General features: G+C 50.4%; 1 protein-coding gene across 1 annotated transcript in view; it reads left to right on the forward strand.

The window, feature by feature from the left end:
• Positions 1 to 24,874, forward strand: part of ALMS1 (ALMS1 centrosome and basal body associated protein) — a 42,384-nt gene extending 17,510 nt beyond the window's left edge. The window contains exons 5-18 of the mRNA XM_075849332.1: positions 508 to 667; positions 950 to 2,155; positions 4,279 to 4,403; positions 10,373 to 11,837; positions 16,580 to 16,696; positions 17,281 to 17,436; positions 17,965 to 19,079; positions 19,263 to 19,368; positions 19,655 to 19,837; positions 21,582 to 21,829; positions 21,913 to 22,075; positions 22,678 to 22,741; positions 23,502 to 23,601; positions 24,639 to 24,874. Of these exons, the coding sequence (XP_075705447.1) occupies positions 508 to 667; positions 950 to 2,155; positions 4,279 to 4,403; positions 10,373 to 11,837; positions 16,580 to 16,696; positions 17,281 to 17,436; positions 17,965 to 19,079; positions 19,263 to 19,368; positions 19,655 to 19,837; positions 21,582 to 21,829; positions 21,913 to 22,075; positions 22,678 to 22,741; positions 23,502 to 23,601; positions 24,639 to 24,683 (5,253 nt within the window). The 3' untranslated portion in view covers positions 24,684 to 24,874. The remainder of the gene's footprint in view (positions 1 to 507; positions 668 to 949; positions 2,156 to 4,278; positions 4,404 to 10,372; positions 11,838 to 16,579; positions 16,697 to 17,280; positions 17,437 to 17,964; positions 19,080 to 19,262; positions 19,369 to 19,654; positions 19,838 to 21,581; positions 21,830 to 21,912; positions 22,076 to 22,677; positions 22,742 to 23,501; positions 23,602 to 24,638) is intronic.
• Positions 24,875 to 25,115: the final 241 nt, after the last annotated feature.

The following is a 25,115-nucleotide window of genomic DNA, read 5'->3' on the forward strand; positions in this document are numbered from 1 at the left end:
CTTTAAAGTGTAGCTAAACGTTTGACAAACTTGTGAGATGTCATAAGTTTGGATTGGTGGGGGTCCGAGCACTGAGACCCCCACCAATCGCTAGAACGAAGCAGCTGAAGCGCTAGTGTGAGCGTTCACTGACAGCAAATAGATCGTGAGGAATTAAAACACAAAGTATATTAGAATGTTGAAGAATTTCTCATTGATACAATGATTCCCAACTCCCTCATTTATGGGATATCCTGTGTGTGGAAGGTGCGGGTCTCGCCTTTCAGACCTGCACCTCCACATCCAGGCGGTGGGAGGAATAGAGAGGTGGCCGCACTCTCTCCATTCAGTTCTATGAGAGTTAGGAAAACGGCAAGAGTAAAAAAATGGAGTTTCCCTTAAAATGTTTCTATTTGGATGTATTTAAGATGAGGGCGTTTCTAACTAGAGACGACTTCTCTGGCGTTACCTCCGGCCCTCGTTGTGGAGATGCTGCATGTTATTAACCAGGATCATTTTGTTCGATAGATGTATCTCAGGAACCTCGGCATTGATCAGTCTCCCACTGCTATCCTCACACCATTTGCTCCAAAAGGCCCCATCCGGGAGCCGGAGTTCTCCCCATCAGAGTTGAGAACGATCAAGGGATCCACCGCAACCCCCAGCAGGAGTATGAGGCTCTCCGAAGGTAACTGTCCGCTGGTAGATGATCTCTGATCACCCTCTTTCATTCTCTTCGTACTGAGTTCACATCTTCTATCACCCCCTGCTGGTTCAGTGTCTGCATGCAGCATAATCTACTGTGTCGCATTGTGGGAGTCGTAGTGTTTAACATTTTCCACAGTCCTCTTCCCTAGTGTACGGAGAGTGAATGTTTTATGTAAATGAGTGACATTTAGCAGTGATCCTACGCGTTACGTCCGCACTGTCGCAGTTTTATATGTTTAAGATCTTTTTTTTTCTTGGGCAGGGGGCTCTCAAAGTGCTGCTAATATATCCCAGTCCAGTCTGTATTCATCAACTTCTACAACCAGTGTATCTATTCCTATGGGATCAGAAGTCGGGCCGGAATCTCCTTTACCCACTGAGATGCCTCCATCGTTTGGCTCCGGCTCGGCTAACGACCGACCAATCAGCCAGGATGACACCATGACACGAGATGTTGGGAGCGGTTTGGGGGTTCACCATGTCGACGATATAGGAAAAACATCCGCAGAGATGTCTCCAGCCGTTCGACCAATCAATGATCTTAACTCAAGCAAGACGGCATCCCAAGGATTCACCAATGAAGACCATGTGGAGTCTACGTGGGTTAAGCAGCTGATAGGCCAGTTTGAGTGTGGTGGGTATGATGGGGCCACCTCACATGATGATGGGTATGAACAGGCGTCATCCATACAAGGGTACCCCAAAAAAGCTCCCACCATGGATCCGATCAACGACTCGTTTGTTGGGTCCAAAACCCTCAAGGAGATCCAGAAACTCTTGGCAGAAGCAGAAGATTTTGGTCTTGATGGAACAAGTTCTAGTGTACGCCAAGCGTCTCCAGTGGGGGATCTGTACACGGAGTCTCCTTCTAGGAACCCGAATTTAGAAGATTCCCTGAATAGCAGATCAGCAAGTCCCCTGGATCTCCTGGTCAAGGACATTTCTTGGGACTCTTCATTTAATAGCAGCTTTACAGGTGACCACTTTGGGAAAAAAGATTTGTCTGTGGCTTGTGACTCTCTTAATAGTTCTTCTATTAGGGACAACTCTTATTTAGGAGAACTTGTTGGAAACAGAAACACTCTGGCTGCTCCCTTTAGACTGCAGAGTCAGTGGGGAAGGTCAGAGCCAGAAGGCTGCAGTAAAGCCACAACAAATAAGATGATGCCATCTACTCTCCAATTCCAGGATGCCAACGTCAGGGGGGAAAGGGAATTTTTGGCTATAAATGAGAAGGTGCAGCGCAGTGAACAACTCTTAAGCAGCATTTCAAGTTCAGTGGGAGGCTTGAAAACTGCTTTGGCTGTGACTAGAGCTGGTTACGTTCGGGGGAGAGAAACGGAAAGTGATGAAAGTAGCGGAGACTCCCTTGCTGCACGGGTAACCAGCCTCCTGAAGAACGATACCCCATTGACTTACACGGCACGAGCAATGCAAAGTGCAGAGGAGGAGGAAAGGAGCGCTCGAGGTAAGGAGCACAAATACAGCCGCAAGAAAAAGTAAGTGAACCCCTTGGCATGACCTGGATTTCTGCATTGGTTACTAATAAAATGTGGTCTGATTGTTCTCTGTCACAATGTGACTAATAACACAAAGAAGTGTAGAGAGAAAAAGTAAGTGAACTCTTGAATGTAACACCCTGTAGATCCTCCTTCAGCAGCGATCACATCCGCCAAACGTTTCCTGCAGCTGAAAAGTAGATTTCCACAACGTTGGGGAGAAATTCTGGACCGTTCCTCCCGGTAAATGTGTTTCAGCTCATGAATATTTCTGGGATGTCTCGAGGTCGGGCCACAGCGTCTCCGTGGGGTTAAGGGCTGTGGACACCTCTTGAAAGCAATTTTTTTTTTTATTACTATTAAATGTTACAAATTTGTTTCCAAAAGTGCAGGCAGCCTGTGAGGTCCGGACTCGCCCGTTCCAAGACACCATCTTCTGCCTTTTCCACCATTCTTTAGTAGATTTACTTGTGCACTTTGGGTCATTGTCTTGTTGCAGCACCGACGTCTCTTCAGCTGGAGGTCATGGACTTCTGCCCTTACATCCCACTGGAAAATATTTTCATCCACCTTTAAATTCATTGTTCCCATTAATAATCGCAGCACAGCAGCCCCAAACCATGATGCCCCCTCCACCATGATTCCCCCTCCACCGGGATGCCCCTTCTACCGGGCTGCTCCCTCCACCATGATTCCCCCTCCACCATGATGCTCCCTCCACCAGGTTGCCCCCTCCACAATGATGCTACCTCCACCGGGCTGCTCCCTCCACCATGATTCCCGCTCCACCATGATTCCCCCTCCACCATGATGCTCCCTCCATCAGGTTGCCCCCTCCACCGGGACGCCCCCTCCACCGGGACGCCCCCTCCACCGGGACGCCCCCTCCACCGGGCTGCTCCCTCCACCATGATTCCCGCTCCACCGGGATGCCCCGTCCACCGGGTTGCCCCCTCCACAATGATACTACCTCCACCGAGATGCCCTCCCCACCATGCTTTGCAGTTGGTATGGGGTTTTGGTGTTGGCATGTGTCGTTAGTTCTCCTCCACAGCGTTGTTCCACTTTTGTCTCCTCTGTCCATAGAACATTTTTCCCAGAATCTTTGTGGAACATCCGGGTGGTGTCTGCAAAATTGAGACGGGCCACAATGTTATTTTGGACAGCTGCGGCTTTCCTCGTGGTCTCCTTCCATGCACACTATTCTTGTTCAATGTTTTTCCCTTGGATTGATCTTAAGGCTGGGTTCACACGAGCATGTTCGGTCCGTATTGGACGGAACGTATTTCGGAAGCAAGTCCCGGACCGAGCACACTGCAGGGAGCCGGTCTCCTAGCATCATAGTTATGTTTTCATGATTTCAGTACGGGACAGTTGTCCGGCAGCGAGGCAGGGACTCCTAGCGTCGTACATCACTATGATGCCATGAGCCCGGCTCCCTGCACTGTGTTCGGTCCGGGATTTGCGGCCGACATACGTTCCATCCATTACGGACGTAACATGCTCGTGTGAACCCAGCCTAACAGGACGCCCACTCTAGGGAGAGCAGCAACAGGCCTGAATTCTCTTCTGATTGATGTCCCCCGGGCCTCCAGCGATGCTTTCTTGTTCTGCGTCTCTAGAACACGTCTTCTCAGGTCTTCTGATCGTTGCTTGTCTCGGGGCAGGGTTCACACTCGCCAGTCTTTCTTGAGAAGAACAGATTTGTCAGTAACCAGGCTTTGTGTGCCTTTTATGTAATGGGCAAAGCACCTGTGAAACCCACACTTCCAATCTCATCTCCTTAGTTAAAACACCTTCAGCAAATTAGCCTAGAGAAGTCGTTAAACCAGAGGTTCACTTACTTATTCTCCCTACACTGTGGATGTAATACATGAACCGTGTCTAGAACTGCGGCTTCCGTGTCATTCTGACCACATTTTATTAGTAATCAATGCAGATATCCAGCTAATTCCAGAGGGTTCACTTACTTTTCCTTGTATCTGTAAATTATAGGGAATAGTATTTTCCCCCGCACAATGTTTATGTGTGACCTGATCATAGCACGGGTCCTGCGTACACTAAACGGCGCTCCTCTGCTCTGTCTCGGAAGGTTCGGTGAAGGTGAAACTGACCAGTAACGCGATGAGGCCGGACACGGAGCTGAGTGACGAGGACAGAAGACGGATCGAGGAAATCAAGAGAGAACTGCTGGACCAAGCGAAGGAGGCCGAGAAGGTACAATTATGCTCTGCTCTATGACGGGGGAGGGGGTGCACTTACTTATGCTCTGCTCTATGACGGGGGAGGGGGTGCACTTACTTATGCTCTGCGACGGGGGGGGGGGTGCACTTACTTATGCTCTGCTCTATGACGGGGGAGGGGGTGCACTTACTTATGCTCTGCGACGGGGGAGGGGGTGCACTTACTTATGCTCTGCTCTATGACGGGGGGGTGCACTTACTTATGCTCTGCTCTATGACGGGGGAGGGGGTGCACTTACTTATGCTCTGCTCTATGACGGGGGAGGGGGTGCACTTATGTTCTGCTCTATGATGGGGAGGGGGTGCACTTACTTATGTTCTGTTCTATGACGGGGGAGGGGGTGCACTTACTTATGCTCTGCTCTATGACGGGGGAGGGGGTGCACTTACTTATGCTCTGCTCTATGACGGGGGAGGGGGTGCACTTACTTATGCTCTGCTCTATGACGGGGGAGGGGGTGCACTTACTTATGCTCTGCTCTATGATGGGGGAGGGGGTGCACTTACTTATGCTCTGCTCTATGACGGGGGGGGTGCACTTATGCTCTGCTCTATGACGGGGGAGGGGGTGCACTTACTTATGCTCTGCTCTATGATGGGGGAGGGGGTGCACTTATGTTCTGCTCTATGACGAGGGAGGGGGTGCACTTACTTATGCTCTGCTCTATGACGGGGGGGGTGCACTTATGCTCTGCTCTATGACGGGGGAGGGGGTGCACTTACTTATGCTCTGCTCTATGATGGGGGAGGGGGTGCACTTATGTTCTGTTCTATGACGGGGGAGGGGGTGCACTTACTTATGCTCTGCTCTATGACGGGGGAGGGGGTGCACTTACTTATGCTCTGCTCTATGATGGGGGAGGGGGTGCACTTATGCTCTGCTCTATGACGAGGGAGGGGGTGCACTTACTTATGCTCTGCTCTATGACGGGGGGGGGTGTGCACTTATGTTCTGCTCTATGACGGGGGGGGGGGGGGAGTTGTGCGCGCGTTGGCTGGAGGGGTGTGTGTGATTGTAACACATTAGACAAGGGGGCGACGCTCCATGAGATATGGGGGAGGGGTGTAATATATATACATTGGTCTGATATAGTGGGTGGGGGATGGGCTCGGGTCGTTATCCGTTCCCTGCGGTAACTTTTCCCCACTTCTTGTGATGCAGCGCCCGGGGTGGATTACAGGTGAGTTCACACTCTGCGGTTTGCCGTGTTTCTCTGCATGATGGCACAGTTATCTTTACCAGACGGGTGCCGGGCATGTGAGCAGCTGATAGTCGCCCAATGGGCATCCGGCCACAAGGGGGCGCTTTTCTGTTTTTGGTCGCTGACTCGGAGGCGGTGCCGTCCTCTGTAAATGAAGCTTCATCATTGTGTAATGAAAAGTTCTGCACCTTTCTAATAAACTTTTTGTTTCAAGATCTCCGCTTGCTGTGAGTGAATGGGAACATTTACATAGAGAGGCAGAAGCCCTGTACAGAATTGATACATCTCTCAGGTTTTGTTACATTGTGTCAGTCTAGGCAATCCTCTGTGAGGTAAACACATAAGTAACACCTCTCGCTCTCCTGCCCTGATGATTCGTTACAATGTCCCCGTGCAGTTAAAAGGTATTTCTCACACAGAGGATTGCCTAGGCTGAATAAAATTGTAGCAAACCCTCAGCTGTAAAAAATATTAGATCAGGATGGTGTTTTCAGCCTCAAGATGTTAAACAAGAATGTTTCATTTCACTGACAACAAGCAGAGATCTTAAAACGGATGTGAAAGTAAGATAAACCGTGTATTAGGAATAGGCAGAACTTTTCGTTAGAATAATTGCGGTATATTTCTGAGCCCCGTTTCCCGTGTATATTCTCCCTGTGTGAACGCTTTCCTGCTTGCTGTGTGTGCAGAGCGCGAAATAAAACCTCCGAGAACAAGTTATTACAGCGGATTACCTGAAAAGAGAGTTATTCTTTTATCAATTCAGTATAAACAAATGGCAGAAGAAAGATGCAGAATTCACCGAAATTAGGAAAGACAAAAGCCAGAACTGGGGCAGATAGAAGGTAACCTGGGGCACATGGGGTAACATTGTGGCAGATAGAAGGTAACCTGGGGCACATGGGGTAATATTGTGGCAGATGGAAGGTAACCTGGGGCACATGGGGTAACATTGTGGCAGATAGAAGGTAACATGGGGTAACATTGTGGCAGATGGAAGGTAACCTGGGGCACATGGGGTAACATTGTGGCAGATAGAAGGTAACCTGGGGCACATGGGGTAACATTGTGGCAGATGGAAGGTAACCTGGGGCACATGGGGTGACATTGTGGCAGATGGAAGGTAACCTGGGGCACATGGGGTGACATTGTGGCAGATAGAAGGTAACCTGGGGCACATGGGGTAACATTGTGGCAGATAGAAGGTAACCTGGGGCACATGGGGTAACATTGTGGCAGATGGAAGGTAACCTGGGGCACATGGGGTAACATTGTGGCAGATGGAAGGTAACCTGGGGCACATGGGGTGACATTGTGGCAGATAGAAGGTAACCTGGGGCACATGGGGTAACATTGTGGCAGATAGAAGGTAACCTGGGGCACATGGGGTAACATTGTGGCAGATGGAAGGTAACCTGGGGCACATGGGGTGACATTGTGGCAGATGGAAGGTAACCTGGGGCACATGGGGTAATATTGTGGCAGATGGAAGGTAACCTGGGGCACATGGGGTAATATTGTGGCAGATAGAAGGTAACCTGGGGCACATGGGGTGACATTGTGGCAGATAGAAGGTAACCTGGGGCACATGGGGTAACATTGTGGCAGATGGAAGGTAACCTGGGGCACATGGGGTGACATTGTGGCAGATAGAAGGTAACCTGGGGCACATGGGGTAACATTGTGGCAGATAGAAGGTAACCTGGGGCACATGGGGTAACATTGTGGCAGATGGAAGGTAACCTGGGGCACATGGGGTGACATTGTGGCAGATGGAAGGTAACCTGGGGCACATGGGGTAATATTGTGGCAGATGGAAGGTAACCTGGGGCACATGGGGTAATATTGTGGCAGATAGAAGGTAACCTGGGGCACATGGGGTGACATTGTGGCAGATAGAAGGTAACCTGGGGCACATGGGGTAACATTGTGGCAGATGGAAGGTAACCTGGGGCACATGGGGTAACATTGTGGCAGATGGAAGGTAACCTGGGGCACATGGGGTAACATTGTGGCAGATGGAAGGTAACCTGGGGCACATGGGGTAATATTGTGGCAGATGGAAGGTAACCTGGGGCACATGGGGTGACATTGTGGCAGATAGAAGGTAACCTGGGGCACATGGGGTAACATTGTGGCAGATAGAAGGTAACCTGGGGCACGTGGGGTAACATTGTGGCAGATAGAAGGTAACCTGGGGCACATGGGGTAATATTGGGGCAGATGGAAGGTAACCTGGGGCACATGGGGTAACATTGTGGCAGATGGAAGGTAACCTGGGGCACGTGGGGTAACATTGTGGCAGATGGAAGGTAACCTGGGGCACGTGGGGTAACATTGTGGCAGATAGAAGGTAACCTGGGGCACGTGGGGTAATATTGTGGCAGATAGAAGGTAACCTGGGGCACGTGGGGTAACATTGTGGCAGATGGAAGGTAACCTGGGGCACGTGGGGTAATATTGTGGCAGGTGGAAGGTAACCTGGGGCACATGGGGTAACATTGTGGCAGATGGAAGGTAACCTGGGGCACATGGGGTAATATTGTGGCAGAAGGTAACCTGGGGCACATGGGGTGACATTGTGGCAGATGGAAGGTAACCTGGGGCACATGGGGTAATATTGTGGCAGATGGAAGGTAACCTGGGGCACATGGGTAACATTGTGGCAGATGGAAGGTAACCTGGGGCACATGGGGTAATATTGTGGCAGAAGGTAACTGGGGCACATGGGGTGACATTGTGGCAGATGGAAGGTAACCTGGGGCACATGGGGTAATATTGTGGCAGATAGAAGGTAACCTGGGGCACGTGGGGTAATATTGTGGCAGATAGAAGGTAACCTGGGGCACGTGGGGTAATATTGTGGCAGATGGAAGGTAACCTGGGGCACATGGGGTAATATTGTGGCAGATAGAAGGTAACCTGGGGCACATGGGGTAACATTGTGGCAGATGGAAGGTAACCTGGGGCACATGGGGTGACATTGTGGCAGATGGAAGGTAACCTGGGGCACATGGGGTAATATTGTGGCAGATGGAAGGTAACCTGGGGCACATGGGGTGACATTGTGGCAGATGGAAGGTAACCTGGGGCACATGGGTAACATTGTGGCAGATGGAAGGTAACCTGGGGCACATGGGGTAACATTGTGGCAGATGGAAGGTAACCTGGGGCACATGGGTAACATTGTGGCAGATGGAAGGTAACCTGGGGCACATGGGGTAACATTGTGGCAGATGGAAGGTAACCTGGGGCACATGGGGTAATATTGTGGCAGATAGAAGGTAACCTGGGGCACATGGGGTAACATTGTGGCAGATGGAAGGTAACCTGGGGCACATGGGTAACATTGTGGCAGATGGAAGGTAACCTGGGGCACATGGGGTAACATTGTGGCAGATGGAAGGTAACCTGGGGCACATGGGTAACATTGTGGCAGATGGAAGGTAACCTGGGGCACATGGGGTGACATTGTGGCAGATGGAAGGTAACCTGGGGTACGTGGGGTGACATTGTGGCAGATGGAAGGTAACCTGGGGCACATGGGGTAACATTGTGGCAGATGGAAGGTAACCTGGGGCACATGGGGTGACATTGTGGCAGATGGAAGGTAACCTGGGGTACGTGGGGTGACATTGTGGCAGATGGAAGGTAACCTGGGGCACATGGGGTGACATGGAGAAAGCCCAGGATGGGGGCAGATGGGGTAACATGGGGAAAACCTAGAATAAGTGCAGATAGATGGTAACCTGGGGTACATAGGCAAAGCCCAAAACAGGGGCAGATGGAGTCCACAATGGGGGCACATGGGGAAAGCTGGTGCAGAGCTACAACTCCCAGCATGCCCTGTCAGCCGGTGTGAGTAGTAGTGACTAGTATTGCCACAGCTGAAGAGCCACAGGTTGATCTGGTTCAGACGGAGATGAACTCAAAATGGAGTCCCCCGTCCCGCGTCCCCACCCCCCCCCCCCCCTCCCGGTCCCATAAATAGTTCTCTAGAAAGTAACGCAGCCGGAGAATGGTTTTGTGCTCCGTAATGAAAATGACCCTGAGATTTTCCGCCTGACGTTTACAGGGGATTTATTTGTACGTCACCGGGTGGAGGTTTTCCTGAAGGCCGCTCGCTGCTGAGCTTCACGTTACAGTGTTCTAGCTCCTCGTACAGCCGCAACTCTGCCGACCCTGCCCCCCCCCCAGTCCCGGAAGCTTTATTTATAGCCCATCACTCAGCGCAGACCGTTTCTTCCATAACTTGTTATTATTATTTCGGCCTTGTATAAAATAGTTTTTCTAGCCCTTGTGAGATATTTATATAAGGCATGAAAAGCTCGGAGCGCAGAATCTCTCCTCACACAATGGAAGACGACCGGCAGAGAGGAGGCGGCCATGTTTAAGGAGATACCTTCACGCTGGACGCCATCAATAGCTGCTGTTAACTCTTTCCATATCATTTATAGAACCCTAAAGTACGGAGTTATCCAGCAATGGCGGCCACTCAGCCAATTATACGAGAACTATTGGTTGACCCCATAAATCGATATCCGTCAGTCGTATCAGACCTATTTACCATGGTTTCTCCGTGGCCGGAGTCGCAGTAGAGGTCGACTACTGGCCATAAACGAGGCAGCGCAAATCATTCTGACCATAGTCGGGTTTACAGAGGATGATGGGGGTGGTGGACGGGTAGACGGCTTCACCCAATGTAAGACTTCTCACTGTTGTATCCCACTATCGTTTTCAGGATCATTCTCATGCCAAGTCAAACAAGCGAACGTCTTCAGGGGTCACGGAGGAGTTCGGGTCACAGCTGACCCAGTCACCTTTCCAGTTATCGGTCACCGGTTCCTACGACTCTGCGAAGGAAGCCAAAGATATATCCTCTAGTGTCAAAGCTTCTGATGTCCAACACCGTTCTACGTACGGGGGAACGGCTAAGGATGTGTCGTCTGTCATGTCTGATGGTCCTTCCCAACAAGATCCAATAACGGAGAATCACGCTCAAGAAACACCGAAAATAAATGTGTATGAGCTGGACAGACCAAACGTGTCGGTGAAATCCACGGAAGAGGCCACAAAACCAATATCTTCTATCACATTTTCCTCCCGTAAGCGTTCTTCACCCCTCTCCTCTTCTCCTAATGGTTCTCTGCCAATTTCTTCTGATTTAAAAGATGTCTACAATAAGTCACCGACCAACCAATCCACCAACCTTAGATCACCTCACGTGGCATCTACGTCCCATGATGTCCATCACCTTTATTATGAAGACCCGCCACGGTCACCCCATACAGATAAAGATATTGTGGCTCCTGCTCTTGTGGCTTCTCATCAATGGCGGCCTGATGATTCTTCAACCCTAGAGTTTTTAGCGAGTTCCTGGGCCGTAGATGTAGAATATTCTGCACCTGGATCCAGACCACGGATTTCTGCTCCATCTGTAGAAAGTTTTAATACATTTCCAAGTCTTCAAGAGGAAAATGTGGATCCTGTACGTAAAAATGTCATTCCGGAACGTTCTTTAGTCATTAATCACGGTCTTCAGATGAAGGGCAATGATGGCGATGTCCAACCAAAAACACATCGTGGAATGCCGAGTGCCGAGGACGCTGGTGGAGATGAATTATTTACTTCACCTTCTCAGAAATTCCAAACCAGAGCAACGATGTCGTCTCCGACTCGGAAAGCCCTTTCTTGTCTCCACGTGACCATCTCACCAAAGGAGGACTTGAAGGTTCTTGATGTGTCCAAAGCCCGGGAGACACTAGATCCTGATAATGCCTCAAAGGCTTGTCAACCAAGAGCAAATCAAGATCCGTCTAGGACTAGGTCGTCCTCAAACCTCTCCGGGAATGACCAAGTCCTGAGCCATAATAACTTATCTGCTGGAACAGTCCCACCCAACGGTTCCCAGATCCTACAGGGTTTCTCTTTAGGGGACCATAAACCCATTCATGAAGATTTCATCCAATTCTTGGGCAAAGAAAACATTCCGGATAGATTGGTCCAGTCTGAAAGAAGACGCTCCCCATTATCCGACGCCACTACCCAGATAACCACCGAGGGTCCCGACAAAACCACCTTTTCAGCTGAGATCTTTGTTGAGGGGTCAAGAGAAGCCTCCGCATCGTCCATCCCAAGAGTCAAACCGACTCCTGAAAGACCGATGACCTCTCGTACTCCGATGTCCTGCCTGTCCCGGGCTACGGGTAAGCACCGTAATAATGAGAAGTATTATAAGAAAAATATTATAACGAAAATATAAGCGTGTTCTAAAACCTGATTACCAAAATGTGAAACCTAAGAAAAATGCGGAAGCGTTTGCTGAATAATAGATTATTCACCCAGGGTAACGGTATAATGTAGTAGATGTTACCTGCAGTCCTATGTAACACCCCAGATAACAGTGATAACTCTCTGAGTACAGACAATGTAGTAGTGTCACCTGCAGTCCTATGTAACACCACAGATAACACAGTGATAACTCTCTGATTACAGATAATGTAGTAGATGTTACCTACAGTCCTATGTAGCACCACAGATAACACAGTGATAACTCTCTGATTACAGATAATGTAGTAGATGTTACCTGCAGTCCTATGTAACACCACAGATAACACACAGTGATAACTCTCTGATTACAGATAATGTAGTAGATGTTACCTACAGTCCTATGTAGCACCACAGATAACACAGTGATAACTCTCTGAGTACAGATAATGTAGTAGATGTTACCTGCAGTCCTATGTAACACCACCGATAACACAGTGATATCTCTCTGATTACAGATAATGTAGTAGATGTTACCTGCAGTCCTATGTAACACCATACATAACACAGTGATAACTCTCTGAGTACAGATAATGTAGTAGATGTTACCTGCAGTCCTATGTAACACCACAGATAACACAGTGATAACTCTCTGAGTACAGATAATGTAGTAGATGTTACCTGCAGTCCTATGTAACACCCCAGATAACACAGTGATAACTCTCTGAGTACAGATAATGTAGTAGATGTTACCCGCAGTCCTATGTAACACCACAGATAACACAGTGATAACTCTCTGAGGACAGATAATGTAGTAGATGTGACCTGCAGTCCTATGTAACACCACAGATAACACAGTGATAACTCTCTGAGGACAGATAATGTAGTAGATGTGACCTGCAGTCCTATGTAACACCACAGATAACACAGTGATAACTCTCTGATTACAGATAATGTAGTAGTTGCTACCTGCAGTCCTATGTAACACCACAGATAACACAATGATAACTCTCTGAGTACAGATAATGCAGTGGATGTTACCTGCAGTCCTATGTAACACCACAGATAACACAGTGATAACTCTCTGATTACAGATAATGTAGTAGATGTTACCTGCAGTCCTATGTAAGGCTCTATTCACACGACCGGGTCCGAGTGTTGACCGATAAAAACATCAGTTTTGGTCCGTTATTCACGGCCGTTTTGCAAATGTTTCCGGTCCGGGTCGTGTTTCCGTTTTTAATTGCTGATTTTGACCCGTTTCGCGGCCGTTTTTTTTCCCTGTCCGTTTTAAAAACGGATTAATTTCGTTTGTAAATTTTCTGCCACACACTTCCCACTGTAGGTAGTGCCACACACCACCCTTGTACTCAGCCACCCCCCATAGATGGCACCCCCCCCCCCCCTCTACCTTCCTGTATGGGACCGCTCCAGGAGAAGTTCCAGACTTTACTGCCCATACATGGACAGTGAAGTCAGGGACTTCTCCAGGAGTGGAATCCCCAGTCACAGCTTCGGCCGAAGCTGTGGCCGGGGATTAGGGATTCCGACTCCTACAGGGAGCAACAAAATCCCCTCTTCCTCCTCCTGACATGCACTTCGCACTGTGAGGAGGAGAGTGAGCGACAGCCGTGCTTTACTCGGCCCCTATAGACGTCTATGGGAGCCGGGAGAACGGTGAGTGACTTGAGACCCCCCGGAGGTCTTCACACGACCCCCCCAGGGAGTCGCGACCCACAGTTTGTATTGTATTGTCCTCTCTCCACCACAAACAGAGACCGCACAATACAATACATTCCGGGCCCCGGGCCCCTCTGCGGCTCACCAGGTGTTGTTGACAACAAAGAAGCTCTTCATAGCGGGAAACATCGGTGAGCGCCTCCGCCGGCCTTTCTTATAAATATTGAGCGAGGACGTGGTGTGACATCAACTGCGCCTCGAAAAACCACGTCCTTCCCGATTTTATATATATATATATATATATATATATATATATATTCTGGGTTCTATTCGTCACCTGGAGGGAACCCCCCGCTCCCATGATTTGCATGTAGATCTCCGATCGCCCGGACGTTCTGCAGGTCTGTGATGTCATCGCTTCTCCACATGTCACTTGCAGAATGACCTCCTGGGAAGATGAGACGTTCTCCTCCACATGGGGTGAGCCTCGTTGGTAGAACATCATTACATGTAGCGGGAGGCGGTCGCCCGCTGGGTTTCAAGGGCTTGTCGTGTCCAATCTGGCAGGGTCACCCCAATCCATTAGGATGGTCGGAGTCGTTCTACTGTCAGATAGGTCTAGTAGTCCATCCTTAATAGGAGCCGGTCAGCAGCATACATACATCGTGCAGGACGTCGGACCATTCACGTTCCCGAGGGGGGGGGGGGGGACATAAAAAGTAAAAAACACTTCTGGGCTCTATAAACCTTTTGAACAATGTATCGTTGTGTTTTAAGCAACTTTTGAATGGATTTTGTTTGTTTTTTACTTTTTGAGATACAGCTTCTCTATATCCTGTATACAGAGCAGCTGTATCTTGCGCTCAAACACGAATCCGTCAGGTCAATGGGACTGACGGCTTCGGTGACAGCGGGTCCTGCGTCTCTGACAGAAGCTGCATCTCAAAAAGTCAAAGAAAATTCATAAAAGACAATTCAAAAGTTGCTTAACCCCTTAACGACGAGCGACTGATATATCCGTCGCTCTGATCGCGTGGGTACGGCCAGTGTAACCACGCGATCAGCGGCAGGAGCCCGGCGGTTATACAAAGCCTGGCAACTGCCGGAATCAAAGCGCGCTCACATCCCGGCAGTTTCACCCATTAGATGCCGCTGTCAAAAGCAACAGTTGCATGTAATGTGTTCAACAGGGGGAGGGAACTCCCTCAGTCACCCCATCGGTGCCGCCGGAAAGAGATCGCGGGGCACTGCCGGGTTTCCATGGCAGCCGGGGGCGGGGCCTAATACATTTTTTTACACCAAAGCATTCTATAAGCGATCAGCAGATCGCAGCGTGACGTCCGCTGGTGGGACTACAAAAAAAAAAAAGCGTAAAACCGTTGCATAAAGTTTATTGAAAAAAAAAAAGTTTACAGTAAAAATAAAATAAAACCACTTTTTTCCCCAAAAAGAAGTTTTATTTAGTCAAAGTGTGAAAAAAAGTAACACAGATACGGTATCGCCGCGATCGTAACGACTCAAACAATAAAGTTAACGCATTAATTAAACCGCCGGGTGAACGGCGTCAAAAAAAAAAAACGCAACAAACAATGGCAAAAGTTTCTCCCATTCCCACCATAAAAAATAAAAGTTAGTCAATAAGTCCCCTGTACCCCAAAATACTACCAATGAAAACGACACCTCGTCCCGCAATAAACAAGCCCCCATACAGCGACATCGACGGGAAAAAAAAAAGTTACGGCTCTTGAAATGCGGCGATGCAACAACTTTATTTTTTTTTTTAAAGGGTTTTTGTTTTACAAATGTAGGAAAACCTGAAACCTCTACATATAAAGAATAACGGTGCCGCGTTATTTCTGCCGCATAGTGAACGGCGTGAATTTATAACGTGAAATACCACGCTGGAATAGCCGTTTATTTTCAATTCTTTCCTAAAATAAAGTTGTTAAAAGTTCATCGATATATTATACGCACCCAAAAATGATGCAGTCGAAAAACACAACTCGTCCCGCAAAAAAACAAGCCGTCATACGGCGATGACGACGGAATAAAAAAAAGTTACGGCTCCTAGAACGCGACCGCGAAAAACAAAAAATAATCCCTGGTCATTAAGGGGTTAAAACACCGTCATACTTTGTTTTATTCATTTATCACATTTTTGTATAAAAAAAAAAATCTTTCAAAATTCCCAAAACATCCGAGGACATTCTAGTCGGTTCCGCCACGTCCGTAAAAGGCCAAACCCTTAAAATATAACATCATGAAGGCGAGGAAAGAAAAAACGGTTCCAATAAAAACGACGGCTCGCCCGCCTAAATCTGCTCTCCTGCTCTCGTCCAGTTCTATAGACGGAAAATAAAAGGTGATCGTTCTCAGAATATACGCCCCGCAAAAAAAACGTACGTCTGTCAAATAAAACAATGAAGGTGCGGAGGATAAAACCAAAATGAAAAACTAAAAATGGCTGCGGCACCGAGGGGTTAAAGGGATTCTCCGCTTTGGACAGTCTCTACTTGTTAGACGGTCCCTTGTCAATAAGCTGATCAGTGTTTCCCTGCTCGGACCCTCAGCGATCAACTGATCTGTGGGGAAATCTGGCAGGAAGTGTTCAACTTCCCTGCAGCGCCACCACAGGAGAAATGAAGTATTACAGTGTCCATTTATATCAATGTGCTATCTGTGTAATACAGGACGGGTCCTCCAGAGACGCTCTATGTAACCGCTCTCCACGCTGACCAAGAGATGAGGATGCTGAACATGGACCCCCCCCATATTAACCCAGAATTCACTAATAGGGCGGATGACAATGGGTTTTCTAAACTGGACGATCCCTTTTAAGCTCTTCCAAAATATTCTCCTAAAAATGAAGGAAAGGCTTCCGTTCTAGTTTCTTACGTCAGACCCCAAAGCTTCAGCCCGAGCGGCCGGCCTCGTATGATGAGCTGTTCAGAACATGCTGAGACGCGGGGTAACGGTGTTATGTTTGATCCCCGTGCTTCAGATCAACCTCTGCTGCTGCCGTACCGACCCCCGGGGAGCCCAGAACTGTTCTATGTGCCCTTCATGGAGAGCGGCTCCAGGATGTCCCCGGTCAGCACCATCGAGAGCTCCCACCCAGGTAACGGAGACCCCCCCCCTCCCCATCATCTTCTATTTCATCCTCTATTATATTTTATAATGTGTTACGGTTATTGTTACGTTCCGATGTTGTAGTTCTCTACAGTTAACCACAAAGTCATGTGCCGGGCAGCCTCATATGTTTCACTGTCCCCCATCCTTTACACTTCTGCTGCTACTGCAAGTCCCTTCAATTGTTTTCTATTTGATGCAACTGGAACATTTGCCACACGGCGCCCTCACATGTATTTCTATGGAACTGCGTTTCTCAGTTCTTCATGGGTAGCAGATCTGAGACCCCCGTTGTTTCACTTGCATAGAAGGCGCCCGTTACTCCTCATCCGCGTGTCTATTGGCAGGATGCTGGTGCGCAGCGTTATTTAACCCTTCACTCGCTGGTCAGTAGATATTGAAGATCAGACTCCCGTGGCTCGCACAGCTGCCTGCAGGGGGCGCTGGGTCTGTAATGTGAGCGCACAGTGTGGATTTTATGATTTTCCTCTTTGTCCTCCAATCCTAGTAATAAGTTTTTACACCTCGTCTCCCGCTCCCGCTCTTCCTCCTCTTCTTCCTCACTTCATACAGGCTCCAATGACGCCATTGCCCCAAAGTTTCCCACAGACGTATTGGGGGCCGCCACAGAAAAGTTATCAGACCCCTCTATACCGAGACACCGAGAGGGCATCTACAGCAAAGAGCCGAGCCCTAAAACAGCAGAGTGGAGGCCCAAGCCGGCAAGAGGTGAGCAGCAGCAGCAGCAACACGTCCACAACTTTCTAAATCCTCAGTTATATCATGTCATACTCCACTCACATCCAGAGCTGCATTCACAATTCTGCACTGCAGGAGATCCTATAATGGGCTCTGCCGTGTTGCATAATAGAAGATGTTAACACTAAATCACATACATTTCTGCAGGGAATGCGCTGTACACGCACTGAACCAGAAGGTGGCAGCAGCGAACCGCAAAGTCAGCCCTGAAAGGGGTCTTCTCTGATCTGTGGGCTTCAATCACTGGGATTCCTACAGAGTGGTGGTCCTGCGTTCCTTGTTGGAGGAGAAGGCCCCGCAGGTCTGAGCCCTCCATTATACTCTATGGGAAATGCAGAAACAGCAATCTAGTGGGGGGCAGCTCTGGATGTAATTGGAGTATAAGATGTTATGTAACTGGATCAGTACAAGTATTAATACTGTGAGATTATGATGTGTGACCTTCACGTTTTATCACTTCTCGGGTGGAGACTCCTTCAGTATTTCGTTTCTTTATAGGTCCTATCGATGACCTGGACCCATCGCGGCCTCCAGCTAAGTTGACGCTCGCGCCCCAGAAGTCTCAGGCGGAGAAGGACTCGGGAAGCTTCAGTGAAATGTCCTCCAGGCCCGTCCATCCTACAAGTTGTAGGTCCAGAGAGGGATCGGACGCTGGGGGGCTGCGGCCGTATCCGGGATCTTCCCTTCAGGATAACGAGTTCCTTCCTTTACAGCCTGAAATAGATTATTCCCAAGAACAACAATCCCATATTAATCTATCACTGAGGTCCCGGGAGGAGGCAACTGAGGGGACCACGGGGAAGAAAACCCACCCCGCTACTCCTGATGCCACCGACGTTCCTGGACGAAGCGACAAGAGCGCTCAGACCCGGAGCCGTCCACCCAGCAGCAGCCGGGACTGCAGACCCGAGGCCAGGGAGAGAAATGAGCGGGGTTACTCCAGAATCCGGGCCATCGCTGGAGAGAGAAGTCAGAGCATCGTCTCCGACCAGAGCCTGGACCATCTGTGGGCGCGGTACACGGAGAGCAGAAGACGGGCGGCCGCACCCAGCAGCAACCTGGAGATGTCCCTTGTGGAACGTCTGGAGCGGCTGGCCAGGCTGCTGCAGAACCCCCCACCCCTCCCGCTGACGTCCTCCAAAGATGAGAAGAACCGGAAGGAAGAGACGGATCAGAAGAGGGAGACGACGAAAACTGCCCGGGAGCAGTGGTACCGGAGGAAGCTCGGAGGGGACTCGCTGCAGTCTCTGGATGACCTCTCGGATGGCTCCTTTGGTAAACCCTATGAGGACAGCGGCTCGCAGCATTCAGAACCCGTGTCTGAGGAGAGAAGCACCGTGACCGATACCGCCACCGCAGAGTCCCAGGTGGGCAGCGAGGCCTTATCCGGGACGACTGGCAGCAGCGCCGCGTCCACCATAGACACCATCAGACTCATTAACGCTTTTGGGCCGGAGCGGGTTCTCCCCTCATCCAGACTCGGCCGCCTCTACAGCACCATCGACTTCCAAAAGAAACGCACCGAGGGCACCGTGAAGGGATCGAAACGCGCGCCCGCAGGCCGGGGACAGTCCAGGATGGAGATACAGGAGCTCCCGAAGAGCCGGAGTAAGGTAAAGAGTACGGGGGGAAATCTATAAATATCGGGAAGGTTCCTCTGAGCAGTTCAGCCGTATACAGGGGTTTATGTATCCGAGACGGCGCTCCTGAACCTGATGCCGCTTATCTCATGATTAGTCTTTGAACAGCCCTTTTCAGAATGGTCACTCGGTGATAAGCGTCTTTCTCTTATAAAGATGGCGGATGCCGAATCGATCGCCTCGTCCAACAGCTTGTGGGAGCCGAGTCCAGCGCTAAGACGGAAGAAAAGCAGCAGGAGCCTGAACAAAGGCGCCCAGGCCGGTGGGTTACCGCTTCTGGGGGGTGTCCTTAAAGGGACCCTTTACTCGTATTAGAGTCGTGTCAGAGGGTCCATGAGCTGTGCCCCTCACCGATCCCTAGAAGGAAGGGGTCCCCAGTGTATATACATTATGGCCCCTCTATAGTCTGCTTTGTCTTGTAGACGTGGAGACCTCCGAGGTCATGGGGGCCGCACTTCCAGCTCACGGGGCCCCAATGACCCATTAGCTAAACGTGTCGTGCTCCAACTTCCCGGTATCCACTAACGTATCTTCTCCCCTAAATGTAGGAGAGCTGGAGATTGTGATGAGCGCCACCAGGAGGAACACCAGAGATGTGGGGACCACCTTCCCATCTCCGGGGGGTGAACGGCTGAAGACCACGACTGATCCTGCGGCTGCTGTGAACGTGGAGTCCAATATGAACACGTCCCACACCAAAGTGACTGTAGCGGAGCCGCACGTCCCGCCAGGTGGGTGACGTCTTCCAGCCGTGTGATCTATAGGAGGCCAGGGACGGAACGATCGAGATTAACCATTTCCTGCCTGTGTTCACTGCGCAGGGACGGAGTCTTTACTAAGTCTTCACTGTGTTATAATCCGGTCCCTGTCCTCCTCTCCTCGCTGTGTTATAATCCGGTCCCTGTCCTCCTCTCCTCGCTGTGTTATAATCCTGTCCTCCTCTCCTCGCTGTGTTATAATCCGGTCCCTGTCCTCCTCTCCTCGCTGTGCTATAATCCGGTCCCTGTCCTCCTCTCCTCGCTGTGTTATAATCCGGTCCCTGTCCTCCTCTCCTCGCTGTGTTATAATCCGGTCCCTGTCCTCTCCTCGCTGTGTTATAATCCGGTCCCTGTCCTCCTCTCCTCGCTGTGTTATAATCCGGTCCCTGTCCTCCTCTCCTCGCTGTGTTATAATCCGGTCCCTGTCCTCCTCTCCTCGCTGTGTTATAATCCGGTCCCTGTCCTCCTCTCCTCGCTGTGCTATAATCCGGTCCCTGTCCTCCTCTCCTCACTGTGTTATAATCCGGTCCCTGTCCTCCTCTCCTCGCTGTGTTATAATCCGGTCCCTGTCCTCCTCTCCTCGCTGTGTTATAATCCGGTCCCTGTCCTCCTCTCCTCGCTGTGTTATAATCCGGTCCCTGTCCTCCTCTCCTCGCTGTGTTATAATCCGGTCCCTGTCCTCCTCTCCTCGCTGTGTTATAATCCGGTCCCTGTCCTCCTCTCCTCGCTGTGTTATAATCCGGTCCCTGTCCTCTTCTCCTCGCTGTGTTATAATCCGGTCCCTGTCCTCCTCTCCTCGCTGTGTTATAATCCGGTCCCTGTCCTCCTCTCCTCGCTGTGTTATAATCCGGTCCCTGTCCTCCTCTCCTCGCTGTGTTATAATCCGGTCCCTGTCCTCTTCTCCTCGCTGTGTTATAATCCGGTCCCTTTCCTCCTCTCCTCGCTGTGCTATAATCCGGTCCCTGTCCTCCTCTCCTCGCTGTGTTATAATCCGGTCCCTGTCCTCCTCTCCTCGCTGTGTTATAATCCGGTCCCTGTCCTCCTCTCCTCGCTGTGTTATAATCCGGTCCCTGTCCTCCTCTCCTCGCTGTGTTATAATCCGGTCCCTGTCCTCCTCTCCTCGCTGTGTTATAATCCGGTCCCTGTCCTCCTCTCCTCGCTCTGTTATAATCCGGTCCCTGTCCTCCTCTCCTCGCTGTGTTATAATCCGGTCCCTGTCCTCCTCTCCTCGCTGTGTTATAATCCGGTCCCTGTCCTCCTCCCCTCGCTGTGTTATAATCCGGTCCCTGTCCTCCTCTCCTCGCTGTGTTATAATCCGGTCCCTGTCCTCCTCTCCTCGCTGTGTTATAATCCGGTCCCTGTCCTCCTCTCCTCGCTGTGTTATAATCCGGTCCCTGTCCTCTTCTCCTCGCTGTGTTATAATCCGGTCCCTGTCCTCCTCTCCTTGCTGTGTTATAATCCGGTCCCTGTCCTCCTCTCCTCGCTGTGTTTATAATCCGGTCCCTGTCCTGCTCTCCTCGCTGTGTTATAATCCGGTCCCTGTCCTGCTCTCCTCGCTGTGTTATAATCCGGTCCCTGTCCTCCTCTCCTCGCTGTGTTATAATCCGGTCCCTGTCCTCCTCTCCTCGCTGTGTTATAATCCGGTCCCTGTCCTCCTCTCCTCGCTGTGTTATAATCCGGTCCCTGTCCTCCTCTCCTCGCTGTGATTCACATACAGGGATGAGCTGGTTCGTGCCGGCCGCAGATCTCAAATCCGAGTCCCAGAAGGAGAATGAGCGGGGGGTCAGGAGGGGTCCAGGACCGGTCTGGTATCAGCCAGTAACGGGAACCAAGCCCTGGAGAGAACCTCTGCGGGAGAAGAACGAGCAGGACCAGGTCCCCGCGAGACCAGAAGGACCGACCTACGGAAGCAGAGTCCTCGCACCAGACAAGACGACCGAGCCCTTCATCAAAGTGACCCTGCAGGTGAGGGCGGCCGCCATCTAGTGTTGGAGCAAAGCATCATGGGGGATTGAGGTCCGGTCTTATTCTAGGTGCTTGTGTCTTAGGAATCTCTGAGATCTCATCGTCCGGACTTCATCTTCCGCTCCGGGCAGAGGGTGAAACGGCTGCAGCTTCTCGCCGAGGAACGCAAATTACAGAGCGAGTTCCAGTGTGAAAGAGACGAGCTCTTCAACCGGCCGGCAAGGAGCGGAGCCCCCCCATACAAAGGTGACAGCCACTATAGAGTGAGGTCTAGTGAGAGACCCCCGCGGGCTCCACGTCTAGAACTCGGCAACGTGACTTACTTGTAATCTAACCCCATCCCCCGACCACACCATAAAGATGGACGCTCGGCATGGGGGGGGGGGGACAAGCAGCTGCTGGACACTTCTGACAGCCGCTTATCCCCACGGAAACAAACGTCGCACATGCCTGATCCTTCCCTCCTCCATCTGCTGGTGCGGGTAGTTTAAGGCTCCCATACGCACAAAATAGTCGTTCATCTTTGATCTCTGCGCGTTTACGGTGAATTTAATCTAATAAGGACGCAAAGAACCGTGATTGGTGGATTAGAGCTCGGCACCTACAATAATACAGTGGCTTTCACAGCTGCCTCCAGACACAGAGCTTCACCTCAGCCCTACTGCTCGCTTGGTATCTGTGGTTTCTTAATGTCCCCTGTGGTTTCTTAATGTCCCATGCACCCAATTATCTGTAGGTGCCGGTACGTGCCGATCTGGTATAATGAGCACGAACGGATTATAACGGACCGGCGCCAGACACAATTCTAACCAATTCATCTCTTTTTTTTTTTTTTCCTCTGGTTTTAGATTCCAGAATATCGCAGCAGAACCGAACCATCCCGAAGAAAGAAATGATCCAGAGGTCCAAGAGGTGAGACGTGCGCGCCAAACCCGAGGCGATGGTCTGAGCGCGGAGGTCATTCCGTCATCAAGTAAAAACGGCTGGGGAGGTTTCCTGAAGGGATTCCCTCCCGTTCCTGGAGCAAACCTTCCCCGTACTGAGCGTTCATAGATGTGTGAGGAGATGAAGTGTCGGCATTGCGGGCGCCCGGGACGTGGGCTGTCATGCGGACACTTCCACCTTAGTGAAGGAGCGACTACGAGGAGTCACAGAGGGGGAGCAGGGGGGAGTCTGCAGCTGCGTGACCCGACGTCTATCCACCGCCTCTAAAATGGTTGTCTGTGTTTACAACGTCCTGTCCTAAGTTACAGCAGGATGAGCAGCTCTGAAGCACAAACTGCTGCTCTGACAAGTGAAATACTGTGCAGAAAACAGCGGGAAGATTCACGAGCAGGCGGGAAGGTTTATTGTGTGTCGAGGGATCGACCGTTATGGAGCCGAATATTGTAGCAAATTCCACCCAAAACCAACAGCTGAGGAATTTCCGTGTCCCGATCCTTGTTGGGTCCTCCTGAACCCTCGTGTGATGTGTCCAGGAGGACCCGGCCGCTAGTCCTGCCCCAGCGCACGAGTATTTATAGAGCATTGTCCGGCCCTGGCCGTATTATGTAGAGTAGGGACCGGGGGAAGGGGGAGGCGATGAGACTGGATGACCCATAGTTCAGGTAGACTGATGGGGTGTATTTATTATCTGCGCCCACAAAGGTGTCGTCCATTGTGTTTGTTTCAGGATTTATCAGCAACTTCCAGAAATCACAAAGAGAAAGGAAGAAGAGAAGAGGCGATCGGAGTATGAAACCTATCGTCTGAAAGCCCAGCTGTTCAGGAAGGTATCCTAATAAATCAGTACCCAAACACCACCACAAGGTGGCAGCACCTCCTCACCTGATACTAATGTAATACCCAAATACCACCACAAGGCGGCAGCACCTCCACACCTGATACTAATGTAATACCCAAATACCACCACAAGGCGGCAGCACCTCCACACCTGATACTAATGTAATACCCACACACCACCACAAGGTGGCAGCACCTCCTCACCTGATACTAATGTAATACCCACAAGGTGGCAGCACCTCCTCACCTGATACTAATGTAATACCCAAACACCACCACAAGGTGGCAGCACCTCCACACCTGATACTAATGTAGTACCCAAACACCACCACAACACGGCAGCACCTCCTGACATAATCCCAATGTAATCTCCCTGTTGCCCTGTCTGATACCCTAATTCGACCCTGTAGAGTATGTGCACACACACTAATTACGTCCGTAATTGACGGACGTATTTCGGCCGCAAGTCCCGGACCGAACACAGTGCAGGGAGCCGGGCTCCTAGCATCATACTTATGTACGATGCTAGGAGTCCCTGCCTCGCTGCCGGACAACTGTCCCGTACTGTAATCATGTTTTCAGTATGGGACAGTAGTTCCACGGAGAGGCAGGGACTCCTAGCATCGTACATAACTATGATGCTAGGAGCCCGGCTCCCTGCACTGTGTTCGGTCCGGTACTTGCGGCCGAAATACGTCCGTCAATTACGGACGTTATTAGTGTGTGTGCACATACCCTTAGAGTAACGGTGAATGTTTAACATACATTTCTACATCCGGAGTAACCGGAGCCTCATATAAATACTGTAAATAAAAAAACCACCACTGCAGCAGCACAGAGTATTTAAGGAGATTAACATACTGATTTGAGGTCATGGACTGTTTTTGGGGACCCTGCTTTACCATGTGTATCAGTTACCGCCCACAAGACCAGCACTCTCCTGAAATACTCTGTGCTGCTGGGAGGACCCTGTTCCTCATTATCTTATGATGTTTCTCCATTTCCCCCCCCTTCTATTTTCTTATAGAAAGTAACAAATCACATTCTGGGCAGGAAGACCCCCTGGAACTGATGCTGAGCCCCTCCCCCGAACACCAAGAATTGCCTTATGACCCCGACATGTGACATAAACTGCACCCCTCCCCCGGCCCTTCCGCGTCTCACATTCCTTGTGTTTCTGTATATTTGGGTAATTTTATATTTTTCTATTAGATATTAATATATTTGTGTTTTTATCATTTAAATAAACGTAATATATTCGGGTCTTCTCCTTCCTGGTCCGTTATAACCTCGTGTGCCCTCCATTGCTACGTAAGTGCCCCCCTCGGTGTTGAGGATCTTCTCTCCGCTGATCTCCTGACCCGGGGGGAGGTTTTCCCGCATGTTTCAGGTCCTGTCGTCGCTATAGGGTCCGGACCGTGACGGTAAAATCTGGAGCTCCGCGGCTGCGGGCGGTGCCAGGAACGGAGAGGACTTAATGTGTCCGCCCCCGTGCGCTACAACT

Source organism: Rhinoderma darwinii, unplaced genomic scaffold, assembly GCF_050947455.1.
Source record: "Rhinoderma darwinii isolate aRhiDar2 unplaced genomic scaffold, aRhiDar2.hap1 Scaffold_736, whole genome shotgun sequence".
Classification (NCBI taxonomy): domain Eukaryota; kingdom Metazoa; phylum Chordata; class Amphibia; order Anura; family Rhinodermatidae; genus Rhinoderma; species Rhinoderma darwinii.